Below are 16,464 nucleotides of genomic sequence, written 5' to 3'. Positions count from 1 at the left end.
CTTGGAAGCTGAAAATCAGCCAATTCCAGCCTCTCTCACCAGAATTCCACCTCCCCCATTGAATGCCTGTCTCTGCCTGGCAGTCACACATGTTAGAAAAGGTAACACCTCGAGTTCAAATTCCTCCTGAGATTTTAAAATTCCAAGGTGATACAATCTCAGCCCAAGACTCTGCTGTTTGTCAAGAGGTGCCTACGTCAAGCCTGCTTCTCAGAACAAGAGAAGAGAGGGAGGAAAGGATCCTGTGAAACATTTGAAAAATGCAGTTCAAGATTTTGTTTGCCTAGCCAGGTTTTATGTTTAATTTAAATGCTTTGAAGATCTTAAAGCCACAACAAAGTTATTAACAGAATAAGGTAATATTTAAGATTGGAATTGGGTAATCCAGATGATAATATAGTTTTCTTTTTTCTAAAGCATTTGAGGAAAAATTATTGGGGCTGATCATGAAAAAAAAAAAGCAGGAAAATAGAAGCACTATTAAGGACTGCAACAGCAGGTCCACAGGTTTTTTTACTATTCTTGGGACTGCTAGTTTATCAGTACATTGTTATCTGCCTTCAGTGTCTTGCAGTATTGAACAATATTGTATTTGATAAAGGATAAGACCCACACAGATGCTACAGATTATTCACAAAGAAGGGCAAAGCTACATATATCTAGCTAAATCTTTCCAGATATTTCTGTATCTTTCAAAATCGAATGTGTTGCTAGCACAGGGAGTCGTATTGAATTGATACTCAGTGCACACCCTGACCTTTGCTGGCACAAAGGCATCTGTGCAAAAACTATGCAAGTTGTACAGTCAATTTTTTCCCTCTGCATTTAGGACTTGCACTAGTAAATGGGAACTACCTCCAACAAGATTAACTGCTGGACACACAGGTATGTGATTCGGCATGAGGCACACAGTGCTGTATCTATGTACCTGAGTGAATTGCAAATATACTTCTGCATTTTTATCAGACTCAACCTTGTTCTATTTACTTCTCCCTTCTTGTGTCCTTTTGCCAAAAGACAAAGTGAAAACAGTTGCACTGATTAACAGGGGAAGACTATACTTGCTCTGCATACTTTTTGAACATTACCTTTATTGGTTTCCTGAGAAGTTAGAAAAGGAGACATACAAGTCTGGCAGTCCTGTTTGTGCCTTGTGCATTATGTTCTGCTAATAAGAAAAGGAGAAAAGGAATGAGTGAGAGGCATAGCAAGGAGCAGCCTGCAGTAAAAGCAGAGAATGGAAGACTGCTGAGAAGATCAGGAAGTTAATATAAAGCTGATTACCCAACTGATTTAAATTTTTTTTCTAGGGACTTAAGTGAACTCTTCAAGTTTGCTGCAATCCATGAAAGATTGTGGAGAATAGAGCAAACCTGTATGACAGGACTGTGTTTTATTGGAAAGAATGAGTACAGAATTGTAATTTAATAAGAACTTCCATTTTTCTTATGTCTTATGCTACATTATCCCATTTTAAAAGTGCATAGGTCTGATTTTTGTCTAGATGCAAGTTAGCTTTGAGTTTATAAAACCCTTTAAGGTGCTAAAGCATGCAGCATTTGGAAAGGCAATAATACTTCAGAGTTTGCACTGGCATGCAGACCTGCCACCAACAGACATACTCCTTACTACTGCTTCCCCAAAGCACTGAGGAGACCAAGTTTCTAACTGGAATCTTACAAGAGGATGGCTTTGACTTCTAGATGTCTTAGATAGCCAAGGAGTATTTACTCTTTATGTGAAAGGTATTTTTCCTTCTATTCTAACAACTGTTGTACCAATCAGATACCAAACAAACACTGTTTAAATCTGAAGGAGGTGGGGGGAAGAGATACATAGCCCAAGATGTTCCTGTGGGTATCAGCAGGAGTCAATGTGGTTTAGATGATGGAGGCTGATACCAGCAAACAAAAACTGGTCACAAAAACTGGTCTGATGTTATTCTGAAGTTAAATATCATGGGGAAAGAACAAGATAACTGGACTAAAATAATTTTTGCGAACTTAAAATCCTAGACTATTTAGCTGTTAATAAAATAAGCTGAAAGTACACATTCTGATCATAATTGATCAACATTATTGATTTGTAGCTTTTCTTTGTTCCAAGGAAAACACTCAACCTAAGAACATATTTCCTCTATGCACTTTCCATTCTTTTCAATTACACTCACAAAGCTCTAAGCACTGCTTATCAAAGAGCTACATGTTCCAAGCCAACAGTTTGGAATGCCAGCATTCAGGCTTTACAAGAGAGCCTAACTTGACTCCTAACACATTAAAATACAAAATATAATGACAACGTTGTTTTAAAATCCTTGAGATTTTCAGGGTTCGACATTCAGCCCTTTGCTACAAACCACACAGCTTTTCTAGCTAAATACTGGTTACTGGACCTTTACTAACTCCTAAATGAATTCACAGTCACTAGAAGTGCACTCTGTGAGCTCCCTGATATGGTGAAAGAATGCATTTGGGTGCTGGCTGTGGAGCTAGCTGCTCCACACAGGAATGTAATGCTTTAGTTAGCACCAGTTAATGCTGCAATCATCTAGTCCTTAAACTGGCTGAGTTAAAATTGTTATTGCATTCAAAGACAAGGAATGAGTGTGCCTGTAAAGAGCAGTACAAAGATATTTGAGCAAACTCCTTCAGACTTTGACCTTCGATCAGATCTAAGATGTTTCTTTCCCTTTATACTGGACAGATAAGAAACTGATTAGCAGCACTAATATCCCTCCCTTTGCACGTATTTTTTTGTCAGGGCTAAAATTTTAATTGGTCTACACTGACTTCTATAACTTGAGTTGACAAGTAACTCAAAGCAACAGAAAATATCTAATAAGTGATATGGTGTCTGCCAGTATTTTGTCAATACTAACTGGCATCAAAGAACCATAAGAATCAAATCCCTCTTTATCTCACAGGATCTGAAAAGCAAAATTCCCTCTTTCCTGTCATGGTTATGAACTCAGCTCAAATCATGCTGCATTAGCCTTTTATGTGTTTTAATATTCTCTTTTTTCCTTGGAAATAAAATTTAAAGTCTGACACTGGGGTCCAAGTGTACAAATTTCAGTAGATATTACGTCTTGTTTACATTGTTGTATCATTAAAAAAGTTGCTTTACAGTGATTTTTAATTATTCAGTAAGCTGTGAGCAATTATGTCAAGTTAAATAGATAATTCACATGATGTTTGGATGGTGTTCTATTGGAGTAGCAGGCTGATTATGCCTGATTATCAAATCCAGAATTATTCTCCTATAGCTAATCTGATCCATTTTTCAATTATCTCTAATCTACTCACCCCCACTTCTGCAAAAAAGCAGCATCAACAAAGTAGTGTAATGACAAAGAACAGAGATGCAGGATATTAAAGAAACTCTATTTAATTTTGCTGGTTAGTACAGAATGGGGCTTTTGTTATATCAAATTACTCCAAAAGAGAAAGCCATTTTACAAGAAGATTAAACATTACAATAGCAAAGTCAAATGGAGTGCTGTTTACCTTTTCCTCTCTCACAGCTCCCAAGAATAGGTCTAATGACAGCCTAGGGACCACATTTGTTCAAACTGAAGCTTTGTTTACTTTACCCATGTAATTGCCTAACCTTCGAGGCATATTCATACCAAATATTTTTAAAGGACACTGAATTTGAGGAGCACTCCCTTCACTGAGAAGTTATACATGCCACATCTTAAGTTAGTATTTGTTAACAATCTGTGAGAAAGGGGAATAAGTTTTACCACCAGTTATAAATAACTGTCAAGTAAAATGGATTTATTTCAGTCCTGAAATTCAAAAAGTCATGAGCTGAGACTGGATTCAATATGAAAAAAAAAAGGCTACTCTTAATGCACTTGCCTCCTTTCAAACAGGTTTTATAGTCACTTAATATTAATGTTGCTTTGTGGTTCTTTTCAGTTTAGTCTCTTCCTCACAAAGTAAGGCATGAAAAGAAAGTCTGAAGAAATAAGATCTGGTAGTTGCACTTGTGTCTAACGACATTTTGGAAAAATGAATCTTATAAGGGAGGTGCCTAGGAACTGCAAGATTAATTTATGTCATTAAGATATAATGGGGTAAACTAAATATCCCAAGAAGCTACTTCACAATTGTGATGGAACACCTGGAAAAAGGAGAAGACAGACAGCATCAGGTGTCAAACAACAGATTCAACCCTGTAACACTTGGGTTTAGCTAACCAAAAGCCTCTGGGCACAGAAGGAACCAACACAATTTAGTGTTACTATCTCCATAGCTTCGGTTGTTCTCCAGTAACATTTATTACTACTTTCGTAATTGCTTGTCCTCTAGCAGGAGAGTGTCACTAGTAAACAAACACAGCTGCACACAGCACTGCAGCAGCACCCCAGCTCTCCTCACAACACAGCTGGGGTATTGCTGTAATCACTCGCTTTCTGAAGTCTTCCATGCACCAAACCAACCAAAACATAGTTTAAATTTTCATTTACACAATCTCATTTAGCCCAAGGCATCCCTGAAGATCACAGAAATAAAATACACACAAATATGTTGGTCAAATTCTTTTTCATGAAATAGTGCTGCAAAAATTTTGAAAAGGATAATAAATGCATCACACGTCATTCTGTGAGCAAGAAATAGGAAATCGGAGTTAACACCAAAGAAATGTTGCCAAGATTTTTAGAGGGGAAAAGGCTCAAAGCCTCCCTCCCTGGGATGCCTGCCCTGCCTCCCAAACAGCTATCATTTCCATGCAGGATCCCAGAGCCCATCCAGACCAAAAAACTCCCACAAGATTTGTTCTGTTGCCAGTGTCTCTTTTTAAAGTTTTCATATGCTAAGTGAGGAGATGTGTGTATGGCTAACGTGTCATACATGTCAGAACTGGATTTAAATGATAAACTAGTTCTAGCCCAGTGAAACTTTGTTAGTCTCTCTTAAGATACAGGTGATTTTAAAAAATCACAAGGTAGCTTTAGAATCACAGAATAATTTCAAATATATTAGATAATAAGAAACTCAGGGATTCACAATACCGAGACTTTCATTGGCATAGAGATTTCAGGAATAAACACAGCTACTTTTAGGTATAAAAGTTGATTCTTCTCTCCATTACACTAGTTTAATGACTTTGCTTACCACAAGGAAATTTTACTAATTAAGTTTCTGTGCATCAAAAAGGGAACTTAGTAACTAATTTTACAACATTATATAAATCCTCCTAATTAAAAATATTGTTTCTCAGTGGTATTTGTGAGTGTGGGTATGCATTTATAACACAGTATTTGATAGAGCAGCTCTGCAAGATAAATGCTAAGATATTTATGGAAGTAGGTACTAAGTCAGATATTGTTACCTAAGCTTCTGGGATTTCTAATTAAATATAATTAATTATATAATTACATTATTTACCCAATCATATGGGCCAATAAGACAAATTAAACAAAGATTTAAATTCAAGATAAGTATCAGGAGCAATTTCACTGTGGAAAAAGCTCTCAGGGATTTCAAATCTTGCTCACACAAGTAGATTTTACACTATTGGGCATGATGATATAGCTGACTTTTATCTTAGCATGGAGTGATGAATGTTTTATAGCACTACAAAATTTCAAAATATTAATAACTATTACAAAATTTTACTTACAGTCTTGCAAAACCATCAGCGTAAAGAAACCAATCTGTTACTGATGTCACCTGAGGCATTCCACTTCAACAATTATATATGACAGTACAGAACACACAATGTGGCAATTGCTTTGCTAAGCAAAGTATTATTTGTAACTCTCTCTAAGTGAACCAGTTTAGAGACTTGGCAGGTCATACAGTAAAAACAAACACATGCATCTCTTAAAAAAAAAAAGATTTTCACAGATTTAGTTTTGCTTTTCTCCTCACTTTTTCCATAACCAATAGGTTCCATAGCATACATATCAAGGAAAGAAAATCTGTAGAATCTGCTTGCTATCTGGCAAAACTTTCAAATGGTGAACAACTATGAGTCCACCTGTCGCTGTTGAGCTGCTAGCAGAGAAGTAGAAACCCAGGTTCTCAGGCAAGAAAAGAGAGCTTTATTATTTTGATTTTCATATATATAGATTTTTCACAGGTCACCCAGATTGGTCAGTCAAAAACCTCCCCCTAGGCCTAATTGGCCAGGCCTGAACTGCCCAAACCTCAGGACCTTGTTTGCAAAAGCATCCAAACTTTTATCTTTGTTTATAAAACACAGCAAAATGTTCTCACAAGAGAGACCTGTGCTAGCCACATCCACCCAGTTCACCAGAGTGAAGATGTCACAGAGTGGAAGAGGTCATCTAAACTAAAGTGTGCAGCCAGGTTTGTGCTCTTGCATGTCTCCCACATATTCAAAAATGTCACAGCAAGATCCTGGTTTCCATCACTAGAAATGTTCCATTTATTTCAACACAGAAATAGATTCATTTCACTTGCTTTAGATGCCTATAGTAAGAAAATATGGATTTCACCTGAGGAATTATTTTTTTCTCAGCTGATTGCAAAATGAGCACAGGATGCCTAAATCAATTAGAGATGTACAGAGACGATGCCTACATTTTGACATTCCACTACAGGAGCCAAATACTAACTTTCTAATACTAAGACAAATTGCCAGAGCAATGTCAGCAGCCTGCATGTAGCAACATATGTTTGAAATTGGGCACAATTTTTCTGTGTTAAATGAGCTGTTGAAATACCATGAATTGGGCAGGAAATGTGACCAGAACATCACAGTTAAGTCACTGGCTACTGAGCAGACCTCTGAGGCATCAGCCTGTGTCAGGCTGTGTGAGGTTCTTCTACTCTCCCACGCTGGCTGGTGCCTGGAGCCAGGAAGTGCTGAGCAGTTCTCATTCTGTGGTCAAATCTGCTCTTGGTCAAAGAAGAGAAAGAAGAGCAGAGGTGGCAGCAGCAGCTCCTCACCTCAGTGCTCCTCCATTTTCCATCACGCCCTTCCCCTGCCAACCTGATCTAGCTACACTGCCCTCTTCCAATTCTGTCTTTTCCCCCATCCTTCAAACTTTCCCTTCAACTTCCTTCCCTCAGAATGGCTATCTGGGTAAAATGATCCTATTTCCTCTAACCACACAGTTCCCCTCAGCTGGTAGGCAAACTGGTTTAAACAGTTTACTCTGGAAAACTGTGACCTCCTTCTCTCATGCTGCAGCAAGAAGGACATCTAAAAGCCTAGTGTTGGTGAACACTAAAATACCTTGCTGGAAATTGGAATAAGGTAGCAGGGATCACACTGGTTAGTCTGGACAAGGTCTGGATGGTTCCTCACCCGTCTCAAGTGTGGGAGCTCATGACAGAAGAGATGGAAGTGAGAAGGATGGGCAGAAGAGGATCCTGAGATTATCAGAATAAAAACTGGAAACCAGTGCTGACCCACTTTTTTTAAGTGGAATTAAAGCCTAAAGGTGATCTTACAGTTTTATATAAGCATCTCTTTCTTTAAACATGTGAGTACTCATTTACCTTTTAAAGTCCTTTGAAAATGAACTGATCTTATAAAATCACCATGTTGAAAAGCTGGACACACAAGATTGTATTCTACACCAGCTTAAAAGCATGCAGTACTTTTGGCTGATGTCATGCTGGCATACAGCATGGAGACAGTGCTGAAATTTGATCAAAAACAAAGCAGGAAAATGAGAAGGTGTATGGCTGGATTTTAATCAAGGTATGCCAACAACTCAAAAATCAAGGGTTTAGGTGTGCCTTAGAACATACTATATGAATTCTGATGCAGACTGGTTGACATGCACATTGTAGTTTGTTCCATATGCATTTATTCTGCATTATGAGACAGAACTGATTGCTTGCATACAAGTATGTGTCAATCATGAATACTAAAGGTAATTAAATATGAAACTTCCCCATTAGTCTTCTTCTCCTACCTATATGTTCCAGGTACCAAATCTGCATCAAAATAAAGAGTCAGTTTAAGACTGTAGAAGCATATGTCCCCCTGAATTACAACACAGTTCTACTGCATGGTCTGTTTCCCACCCTCCTGTGGCAGTCCTGAGCTCCTGAGAACACAGCTCCCTCTAGAGCTTGAGTATTACACAGAACTACCGCACGCAACCCCTTTATCCAAAGCTTGGATAAAGGCCTTAGAAAGGGGACACCGTGACAGCCACACAGCCCAGGAGAGTGGCACAAGGGCTGAGATTCGGGAAACCTTCTGTCAGACACAGATTCCCTGTTCCTGTGAAAATGGCATACCTTTCCAATGCGAGCTTGTAGGAAAAGGGTTAACAGCCCCTAGCTTACGGGAGAGGTGAGGCACTAAGCTCTGAACTCTTGAAACTTACTGTCTGGTGTGACTGGTGAGCCTTGACAGGGTTCACGTTCGCTCAGAGCGAGGGAATAGAGGATGTGATCTAGCTGAGCAGCTGTGTCCAATGTCCTGGGTGGTGAGGCAAGGACTGACATATTTAGCCCTTCAGAATGTACAGGATCAAAGTCAATTAACCCAACATCACTTCTGCACCACCACAGAGCAGCCACTTCCGAGCTGGGGGGCAGTCTGCCCCTGGACAGCCTGCAGCGGATGAAGCTGGTTATCCAGCTGTGTCCAGTTTCACCAGTCTTCCAGGAGGGTACGGGAGGGGTGGTGCAAGTGCCTGGTGACACCAGACACGCAGGCGGACACGGACCGCAGGGATGTCCAGGTGTGCCCTCACGGCCGGGTGGGCCTGGCCGGGGGACGCGGTGCCGGGGCTGGAGCCCGCGGGACATGTCCGTCCCTCAGCGCCCCTCCCCGCTTCCCTCGAAGGTCCCCCGCTGTGCTTGCTCAACCCGGCGGTTCCCCAACGCCTCCGTCGTGTCCCATCCCCTCGCCGTGGGCGCGGCGCACAGTTCCAACTCTCCTCCCCGGCCTTCTATAAAAGCTGGCGCCAGGCCGCCCCGCGGCAGCTGCCTCACGACGCTTCGATCCCAGGATGGTGCGCTCCACCGCGCCGGGACCCGCGCTGCTGCTGCTGAACGTGCTGCTGTGGCGCCCGGCCGCCGGGGGTGAGTGACTGCGGCACGGCCGGACGGGGCGGGATGGGAGGGAGAGCCCCCGACAGGGTGTGCCTGCGGGAGCCCCGGGAGAGCCGCCCCGCGCTGGCGGCGAGGGGACAGCGACATTGGCGCTCGGGCCGCGGCGGGGCCCTGCTCCGCGCCGACCCTGTTCAGCCGCGCTCCGCCGGCGGGCTGTGGGGCCTGGCTGCTGCTGCGGGCTCCTCACTGCCCGCGGCGGGGCTGGGCAATGGGGACAACCTCGGGGGTCGGCAGTTGCAGTCAAGTCGCAGGATTTGCTCCCCTTTTCCCCAGCTCCGAGCTTGTCGAAGAGATAGAGAAGGTAAACGATTGAGGGATTTCCAGCGGTTACAGAGGTGCAAGGGGTTTTCCCATAGGGCTTCTTCCCAGGCATTGCCCCGCAGCAGCTGTGGCTGAGCGGATCACCCTCCCCTCGCACCTGCACCAGGGGGACACCAGCTCGTCGGGGTGGTCTCTCTCAGATACAGTAGCTGAGTAGGACAACCACTGATTTTTAAAAAGACTTTGTCTTCCCAAAATATGTAAATGGGAATCTAGGAGGTAACGCTCTCTGCGGCAGATACAGCTAAGGATAACTGAGCTACACCGCATTTGTTCAGTGCTTGAACATTCTCATGTGTATCTTGAAGCTTTTGTATTTTCTGCAGATCAAAAGTCTTGGATCAAAAAGGAAACACTAAACAGAACTCCAAATTAACTCATCAGTTTCCGAGTTACAAGACAGAAAGTAATTTTCTTCTAATTTTTCACTTCTGCCAGGACACATTCCTTTAGTAAAATGAGTAGTCCTTCAGTAAGGGCAGGACTTAGCCTTTTTCCCAAAAAAAACATTTCTAAGTTGCAATTAATGGCAACTGCTTTATTTAACTAAAGTTACTGGAGAGAAACAGGAATGTGACTGATGGCACTCTTTTCTGTATTTAAAGGCTATAATGAACTACCAACAGCCGTCAATATAACTTGGTCTTCAATCAATTTTAAAACTATACTACAATGGCAACCAAAACCATCAGGCTACTTCTATACTGTAGAAATACATGGGTAAGTAGATAACATCAAGATATGTTCATTAACAGCAATTGAAGAAAATGAAAAGAAAGCATGTTTGAATATTGCTAGGAGTGAATGTAACAGGAAAAGTGCTCAAATGTTAGGATTTAGGAAAATTGTCAACCCAGCCGTTAATACTTCTTTGTGTCCAGCTATAAAAATATCTGGTTTAGACTTCTAGCTTTGCCCACTTCAGAAATGAAAAGCTGAGCTTTAGATCAGTACTTGGGTTCTGGGGTTTGGTGCTGCTCAAGAGATCCAGACAGGATACTTTGAAGGAGTTGATGCTCAATCCGACATACCACATGATAGACAGAACTTCACCTTTTTATGTCTTTCAAGATGTCTGAACTTGTGTCTTGGGAGGTGTCTAAAAAATGAGTCTGCATTTTATTCAAATTGGTGAATCATGGTAATTAATAATTTTGTCTTGCTGGGTAATACTAAAAATTACCTTTGTTCGTCTACATCTGTTGAGAGTTCCTGTCATCATGTTTTGTGTAAGCTGTGAAGTATTGTGGATATAAAGCTTGGCCAGCTTATGTAAAGTGTCTAATGCCTCTTTCAGAACTGCACAAAACCTTCCATGAAGTTCAGTAATAAATGTGTCCTGGTTTTAGCTCCCATTTTAATACATAGAGCATTATTAAACCTGCCCTTAAGGGAAAATGCATCATCAACCTTCCTACATATTAATGAAAAAGTGGTACTGAAGTCTCTGCTGTTTCTGAAAGTGGCATAAAAATGAGTGTACTCTCATGACTATTGGATGAAATACCAGTCTAATGGCTTAATGTGCTCTTTCACTTTAAGGGATTAGATTGATAGACTTCGAAGCAGAACAAATTTTAATAAATTTTTGAATCTGGAGTTTCTTTCCAGACATTTTGCTTGTAAAAAATGGAAATAATTTTTTCCAAGATTCAGTATAGAATCAGTGTAATTCTGCAGCAGAGGCACATCTTTAGACTAAAGTTGCTGTTCCGGAGAAAATGTGTTTAAATTTTTGCTTTCTTGTGTACATTTCTTGTGTACATTTCAGAGTACATTTGTTTCGTTGCAAAGATCAAATCTTTGTCCCTTTTCAGTGCATCTCTTGTGGCACTATCCTAACTGATCTGTATCATAAGAAATCTGGTGAAGTGAGAAGGGAGTTCAGGTGACTCTAAAAAGAAATACTTGATCTACTTTGAGGAAAACCCATGTGTTAATATTCAGTCAGCACTCACTCTTCTGGATGAGATCACACATTTTTTTCTTCTCCTTACTTCACCAGCAAAACGAGGGAAAAGAATTGAAGGAGTAATTTCTAATCTGTTTTTTCATTCCTTCTTATGAGGAAGTAAAATGAGAAATTAATACATTTCTTGGTAGGCTCATTATTATTTCTCAAGTAAATGGACCTGCTTTCTATAATTTAAAAATCAAGACAAGTGCATGGGTCATGTTTTTTGTCAATATTTTGACAAAATAATTGTAATTCTGCATTGAAATTTGCTGCTACTGTCTGGTTCTTAGTGACATGTGCCCAAAACCAAATGGTATACATATGGAGACATTGTTGTACCATTAAATAATCAGTGTCAACAGAGCTTCCTATAACAACTGATGTTTCTTAAGGCAATAGTTTTCAAATGGGTCAAGGATAACACCTTCAAACTGATTTATGCATCATAAATTTTTAAAAATACATTCTGCAACTCCAGAAAAATGCAAAATCAGAACTATTTTTGGTTTCTATTCAATTAATGTAAAAGGTTGAATTTTTAATTCCTATATGCATCCTATAACATATTTCTGTAATTAATATCAATCATGTTTGATTTCCTTGATTCTGCTTTGAATTGTGAAATACAACCGTACAGGATAGTGACTTTTGAGGTCTTCTCTTCTTCTTTTCAGCTTAATACACCTGCAAGACCATTCTGCCAGAGGAGGGAAATCTATACAGTTTGAGGGGACAAATATTTTAAATGTATGTGTCTGGTTCCAGTGTTGACACTTCTTTCTTGTTCTTTTCAGACAGACATCTGACGTAAGGAGAAAATGCATACTGACATCAGAAACAGAGTGTGATGTTACTGATGCACTCAGGAATGTAAAAGAGACCTATACAGCACATGTATTGTCTGTAAAACCTGCGGAGATGGATGACTTTGAAGAGCCACCTTATGCACTCTCTGAAAAGTTTACACCTTATAGTCAGAGTAAGTAGGTTTGCCAATTAAATCTTACAATAAATTTCTTCTCAAGATTACTTCTGTTGATTTAACCAAGGTTTAGATTGAGCTTAAAGGTTTTTTCTATAGATTCTTACAGTAGCGATGTTGATATGGGAGAAAAAGATATTCAGGCAAAAATCTTTCCCTGTTGTAGAGCATGTAAGATTTTAGCTACTGTTTGTTTCTCACTGCAGTGATAAGACCACTTTGTTAACATTATGTACTAGGTGAAGACTCTTGTTTACAATTTAGGCCTTTACTGTATTACTTTGGCTTTGTAAACTTATAAGAGATTTGAGGAAGGAAGGTAATGGAGGGAGGAAGGAAAAATAGTATGGTGTGTAGAAAAGATTATGTCAGTTTTTAAATTCTAAAAATCTTTGTTTAGCCATTATTGGAAAACCAGAGATAAAGAGTTATTCACAAAAAGGCTCCAAACTGAATGTCGTGTTCAAAGATCCACTTACACCATATGTATTTCCTAATGGAAGCTTTCAAAGTATTCAAGATATTTTCCAGCATGACCTGGAATACAAACTCTACTACTGGAAAGATCAAAGTTCTGGAAAGGTAAGGTCTAACTCTACTTTTTAGTCTGCAATAATTGTTATATTCTGTATAGTTACACCATTTCTGTGCTATCTTAAGAGCTGACACTTGAAATATTTTTTTCCTTTACAGAAAGATATAACAACAAAAAGCCATACATTTGAAGTAAGTGTTGACAGCGGAAAGAACTATTGCTTCTACGTCCAGGGAATCATTCCCTCCCGCAGAGAAAACCGTAGTGGTCAAGAGAGCACCGCACTTTGTACCAGTGTAGGAAGGAATATCTTAGATGGTGAGTATCAAGTGACACTTGTTACTCAGTCTTTAATATTCTAACCAAAACCTCACATCTTTAAATTGTGATGCCTGCTATGAAATAAACTATTTACTATTAGAATAAGTTAGGATACACATGTGGAACATGGAAACTCATGGGAAGAACTCACTCTAAGTAAGAGTCCACCATCTTTAGTTAGTTGGAGTTGGTTTTAGGGTTTTGCCCAACTGTTTTGGTAAATTGAGTTGATGACTAGTGTCTGGGGTTTCTGATCTCATCACTAACCTTCAGCTTCATTTTTCTTTGATTGTTTTTCTCAGATCCTTGCAATAGCAGGTGCCATAGTAAGTGCTTGAAAGATTAGCTCTAAGACATAGAAGTGCAGGAAACCTGCACATCCATTTACTTGTAGTATGAACTGACCTTTAGATATGCCAGAAGCAGATTATGAGAGTAAAACTTTAATGTTACAAGGTCAGCGGTTGGCAGATGACTTCTTTACTGGTAAATAAGTTAGCGAGTAGGTGACTCAGACAGTCGAATTTCAAATGGGCCATTTGGATAACACTTTCTTCAATAAAAAGTCATCAGTATTATTTAAATAATATCACATTGCTGTACTGTATCTTTCTTCTCCATGGGTAAGAATATTTGCACTCTAGAAAAGCTCTTCTAAAACTCGCAAATGAGGTCAAATTAGCTTTCTTACCCAGATTCTTATTTTTGTTTATCACAATAGTGATAAATTACAATTTAAATAGAAAACTCTTCTATTGGTGTTTTCTAGCTTATAACCTAGAATAGGTTTTCACTTGGACAAAAATAATGTAGGGGCAGGGGGGATGGTTTGACTTACTCTTGTGGTGTTAGCTTGGTATTCTAGTGCACTAACTAAACTAGATTAAAACCTAGTGTGAGCCAGGTGAAATAAAGCTTTACCTCAGTTCAACAAATTCATATTACAATGTATTCAGTTCACACTGAAGTGGCGACTCCACTTCTGTGAGACTAAAATATAGAAAGCATTTTTTTGTTCAGTGGAATGAGTGCTAAAGAGTCTGTAGCACTGTGACACTGTAGGTTCTGATACCTGAATCTTGGATTTTTTTTTCCTCCTACAGAATATGGAGCAGAAGTCTTTATCATCATAGCAGTGATAGCAGTTGCAGTCATCACCCTTGCCATTGTCCTACCAGTGGTTCTGTGCAAACGCAAGAAAGCGAAGAAAGCAAAGAAAGCAAGAGCTGTGAGAGAAAAGGAGCTGCTTAATGGTGTCTAAGGAAAAAGTATTGCAGACAGTAGTGGCACTATCACAGCAGAAAAAACCCCAAGAAGAAAACATAATTGGGTAATTGGGTGGAGCCTTTTAGGCTCTCTGAAACAGGAATTCTGAAGCCCAAACTTCATGTGGATTTAAAAATCCGCTAGACAGTACAGACGAAAAATCCCGATATTGGGAAGCCCTGTGACATTAGTGGCCAGAGGCTGGAAGAGAATTCTGATGATCCGTTACAATCACAGAATCATAGAATATGCTGAGTTGGAAGGGAGCCATCAGGATCATCAAGTCCAGCTCCTGGCCCTGCACAGCACCATCCCCAAGAGTCACACCATGTGCCTGAGAGCTTTGTCCAAGCGTGTCTTGAACTCTGCCAGGCTGGTGCTGTGACCACTTTCCTGCAGAGCCTGTTGCAAAGCCCAGCCACTCTCTGAGTGAAAACCTTTTTCCTGATACCCAACCAAAGCCACCCCTGACTCAGCTTCATGCTGGTTTTTTGAGTCCTGTCACTGGTCATGAGAGTGAAGAGATTGGTATCTGTCCCTCTGCTTCCTTTGGTGAGGATGTTGAAGACCAAAGGGAGATCTCCCCTCAGTCTTCCCCTGCCTGAACAGACCAAGTGATCTCAGCCACTCCTCACACAGCTTCACCTCCAGACCTTTCCCCATCCTCCTGGCTCTCCTTTGGACACTGTCTAACAGCTCAATGTCTTTTTTACAATGTGCCCAAAACTGCCCCCAGCCCAGGCAGAGCAGGACAATCTCCTCCCTTGCCTGGCTTGCAGTGCTGTGCCTGATGTCCCCACAACACAGGTGGCCTTCCTGTCTGCCAGGGCACAGTTCAACTTGCCATCCACCAGGACCCCCAGGTCCCTTTCCGAGGCACTGCTCTCCAGCATCTCCTTCCCCAGTCTGTCCATACATCCAGGGTTGCCCCATCCCAGGTGCCAAATCTGGCACTTAACCTTGTTGAACTTCATACAGTTGGTGATTGCCCATCTCTAAACTGCCAAGGTCTCTACAGAGAGACTGCTCCTAGACTGTTCCCAAGCCCTTTCTATTGTCCTGTCTGAAACAGGATGCTGAACTAGGGGTACTTTTGACTGGATCAGTATGGCCTTACTGAGCCAGAAGATTTACGGTACTTGTGAGGGGAAAAAACACTACTTTTGAAAAATATGCATCCTTTGCTAACTAAAAGGAATATTTTTCTGTTTCTATGAAACAAACCATGTATTTATATGTCTTTTAACAATATTAACTGGTGAAACAATCTGTTAGTTCAGATATGACAAAATTGCTACTATTACTTCTGCACTTCTTGGATAAAATTAACTTGGTCTATTTATCTTTGGATATAGACAAACGTAAACAAACAATCTACTGGACTGGCAACTTGTAAGAAACACTATTGAAGCAGGTACTTGCTATTTATCTGGAAAGTATTTCCAATTACACTACACCTAGAGTTATACAGACAGGATAGTCTGATAGTTCCAAGTAAGTGTTAGAACAAATACTTTGCAGGCTTTGAGGCAGTAGTAATGCACTTCAACAAGCACTGAATAGGTAGCAGTATTTACTGCATTTTGAATGTAATTTTAAATTAAACAATTGATAAATGGATTCTGTGGTATAGATTCAAATCATCTTGGTGATGGGATTTGGAGATACCTGTTGCTTTGACTTTTAGTATTTTTTTTATAAATGAGAATCTAATTTTTATACTGGTGATATCTGTATTTATGGTGGTAATTTATACTTTTCTAGTGAAATAAAGGTGACTGGAAACACAAGTCTTTCTTTTCCTGTTCAAAACAATGTACAGTATTAATTCCAGAACTAAATTAAATATACATTTAGGAAATGTGTTTTGTAATAGCAGCATAGACAAGCTGCCACAATCGAACCAGTGTGTAAAGCAGACTGCCAGAGCAAAACTAGGAGAAGCCACAGTTCACAAAGGAGGTTTTGAAGAGTCCTGAGTCCTGGACTCTTAAAAAGTCCTGGAGTTCTGCTGTCTACTTACATG

General features: G+C 40.1%; 1 protein-coding gene across 1 annotated transcript; it reads left to right on the top strand.

Moving 5' to 3' along the window:
- The first annotated feature begins 8,892 nt into the window (after positions 1-8,892).
- On the top strand, positions 8,893-16,228 carry F3 (coagulation factor III, tissue factor). Its single transcript, XM_085068125.1, has 6 exons — positions 8,893-9,026; positions 9,983-10,097; positions 12,129-12,313; positions 12,717-12,898; positions 13,010-13,169; positions 14,276-16,228. Exons 1-6 carry the CDS (start codon positions 8,954-8,956, stop codon positions 14,431-14,433), a joined length of 873 nt encoding a protein of 290 aa, XP_084924251.1. The 5' UTR covers positions 8,893-8,953; the 3' UTR covers positions 14,434-16,228.
- Positions 16,229-16,464: the final 236 nt, after the last annotated feature.

This window comes from Lichenostomus cassidix, chromosome 8, assembly GCF_008360975.1.
Source record: "Lichenostomus cassidix isolate B80296 chromosome 8, HeHo_3.0, whole genome shotgun sequence".
Classification (NCBI taxonomy): Eukaryota; Metazoa; Chordata; class Aves; order Passeriformes; family Meliphagidae; genus Lichenostomus; species Lichenostomus cassidix.
The sequence above is the reverse complement of the archived record's forward strand: the minus strand, read 5'-3'. Positions and strand labels throughout refer to the sequence as shown.

Excerpts from the sequence above, each read along its gene's own strand:
- F3 (XM_085068125.1), top strand. The coding sequence starts at position 8,954 with ATGGTGCGCTCCACCGCGCCGGGACCCGCGCTGCTGCTGCTGAACGTG. Across the intron at positions 9,027-9,982 it reads GTGGCGCCCGGCCGCCGGGG|GCTATAATGAACTACCAACA; the intron begins GTGAGTGACTGC and ends CTGTATTTAAAG. Across the intron at positions 10,098-12,128 it reads TATACTGTAGAAATACATGG|ACAGACATCTGACGTAAGGA; the intron begins GTAAGTAGATAA and ends TGTTCTTTTCAG.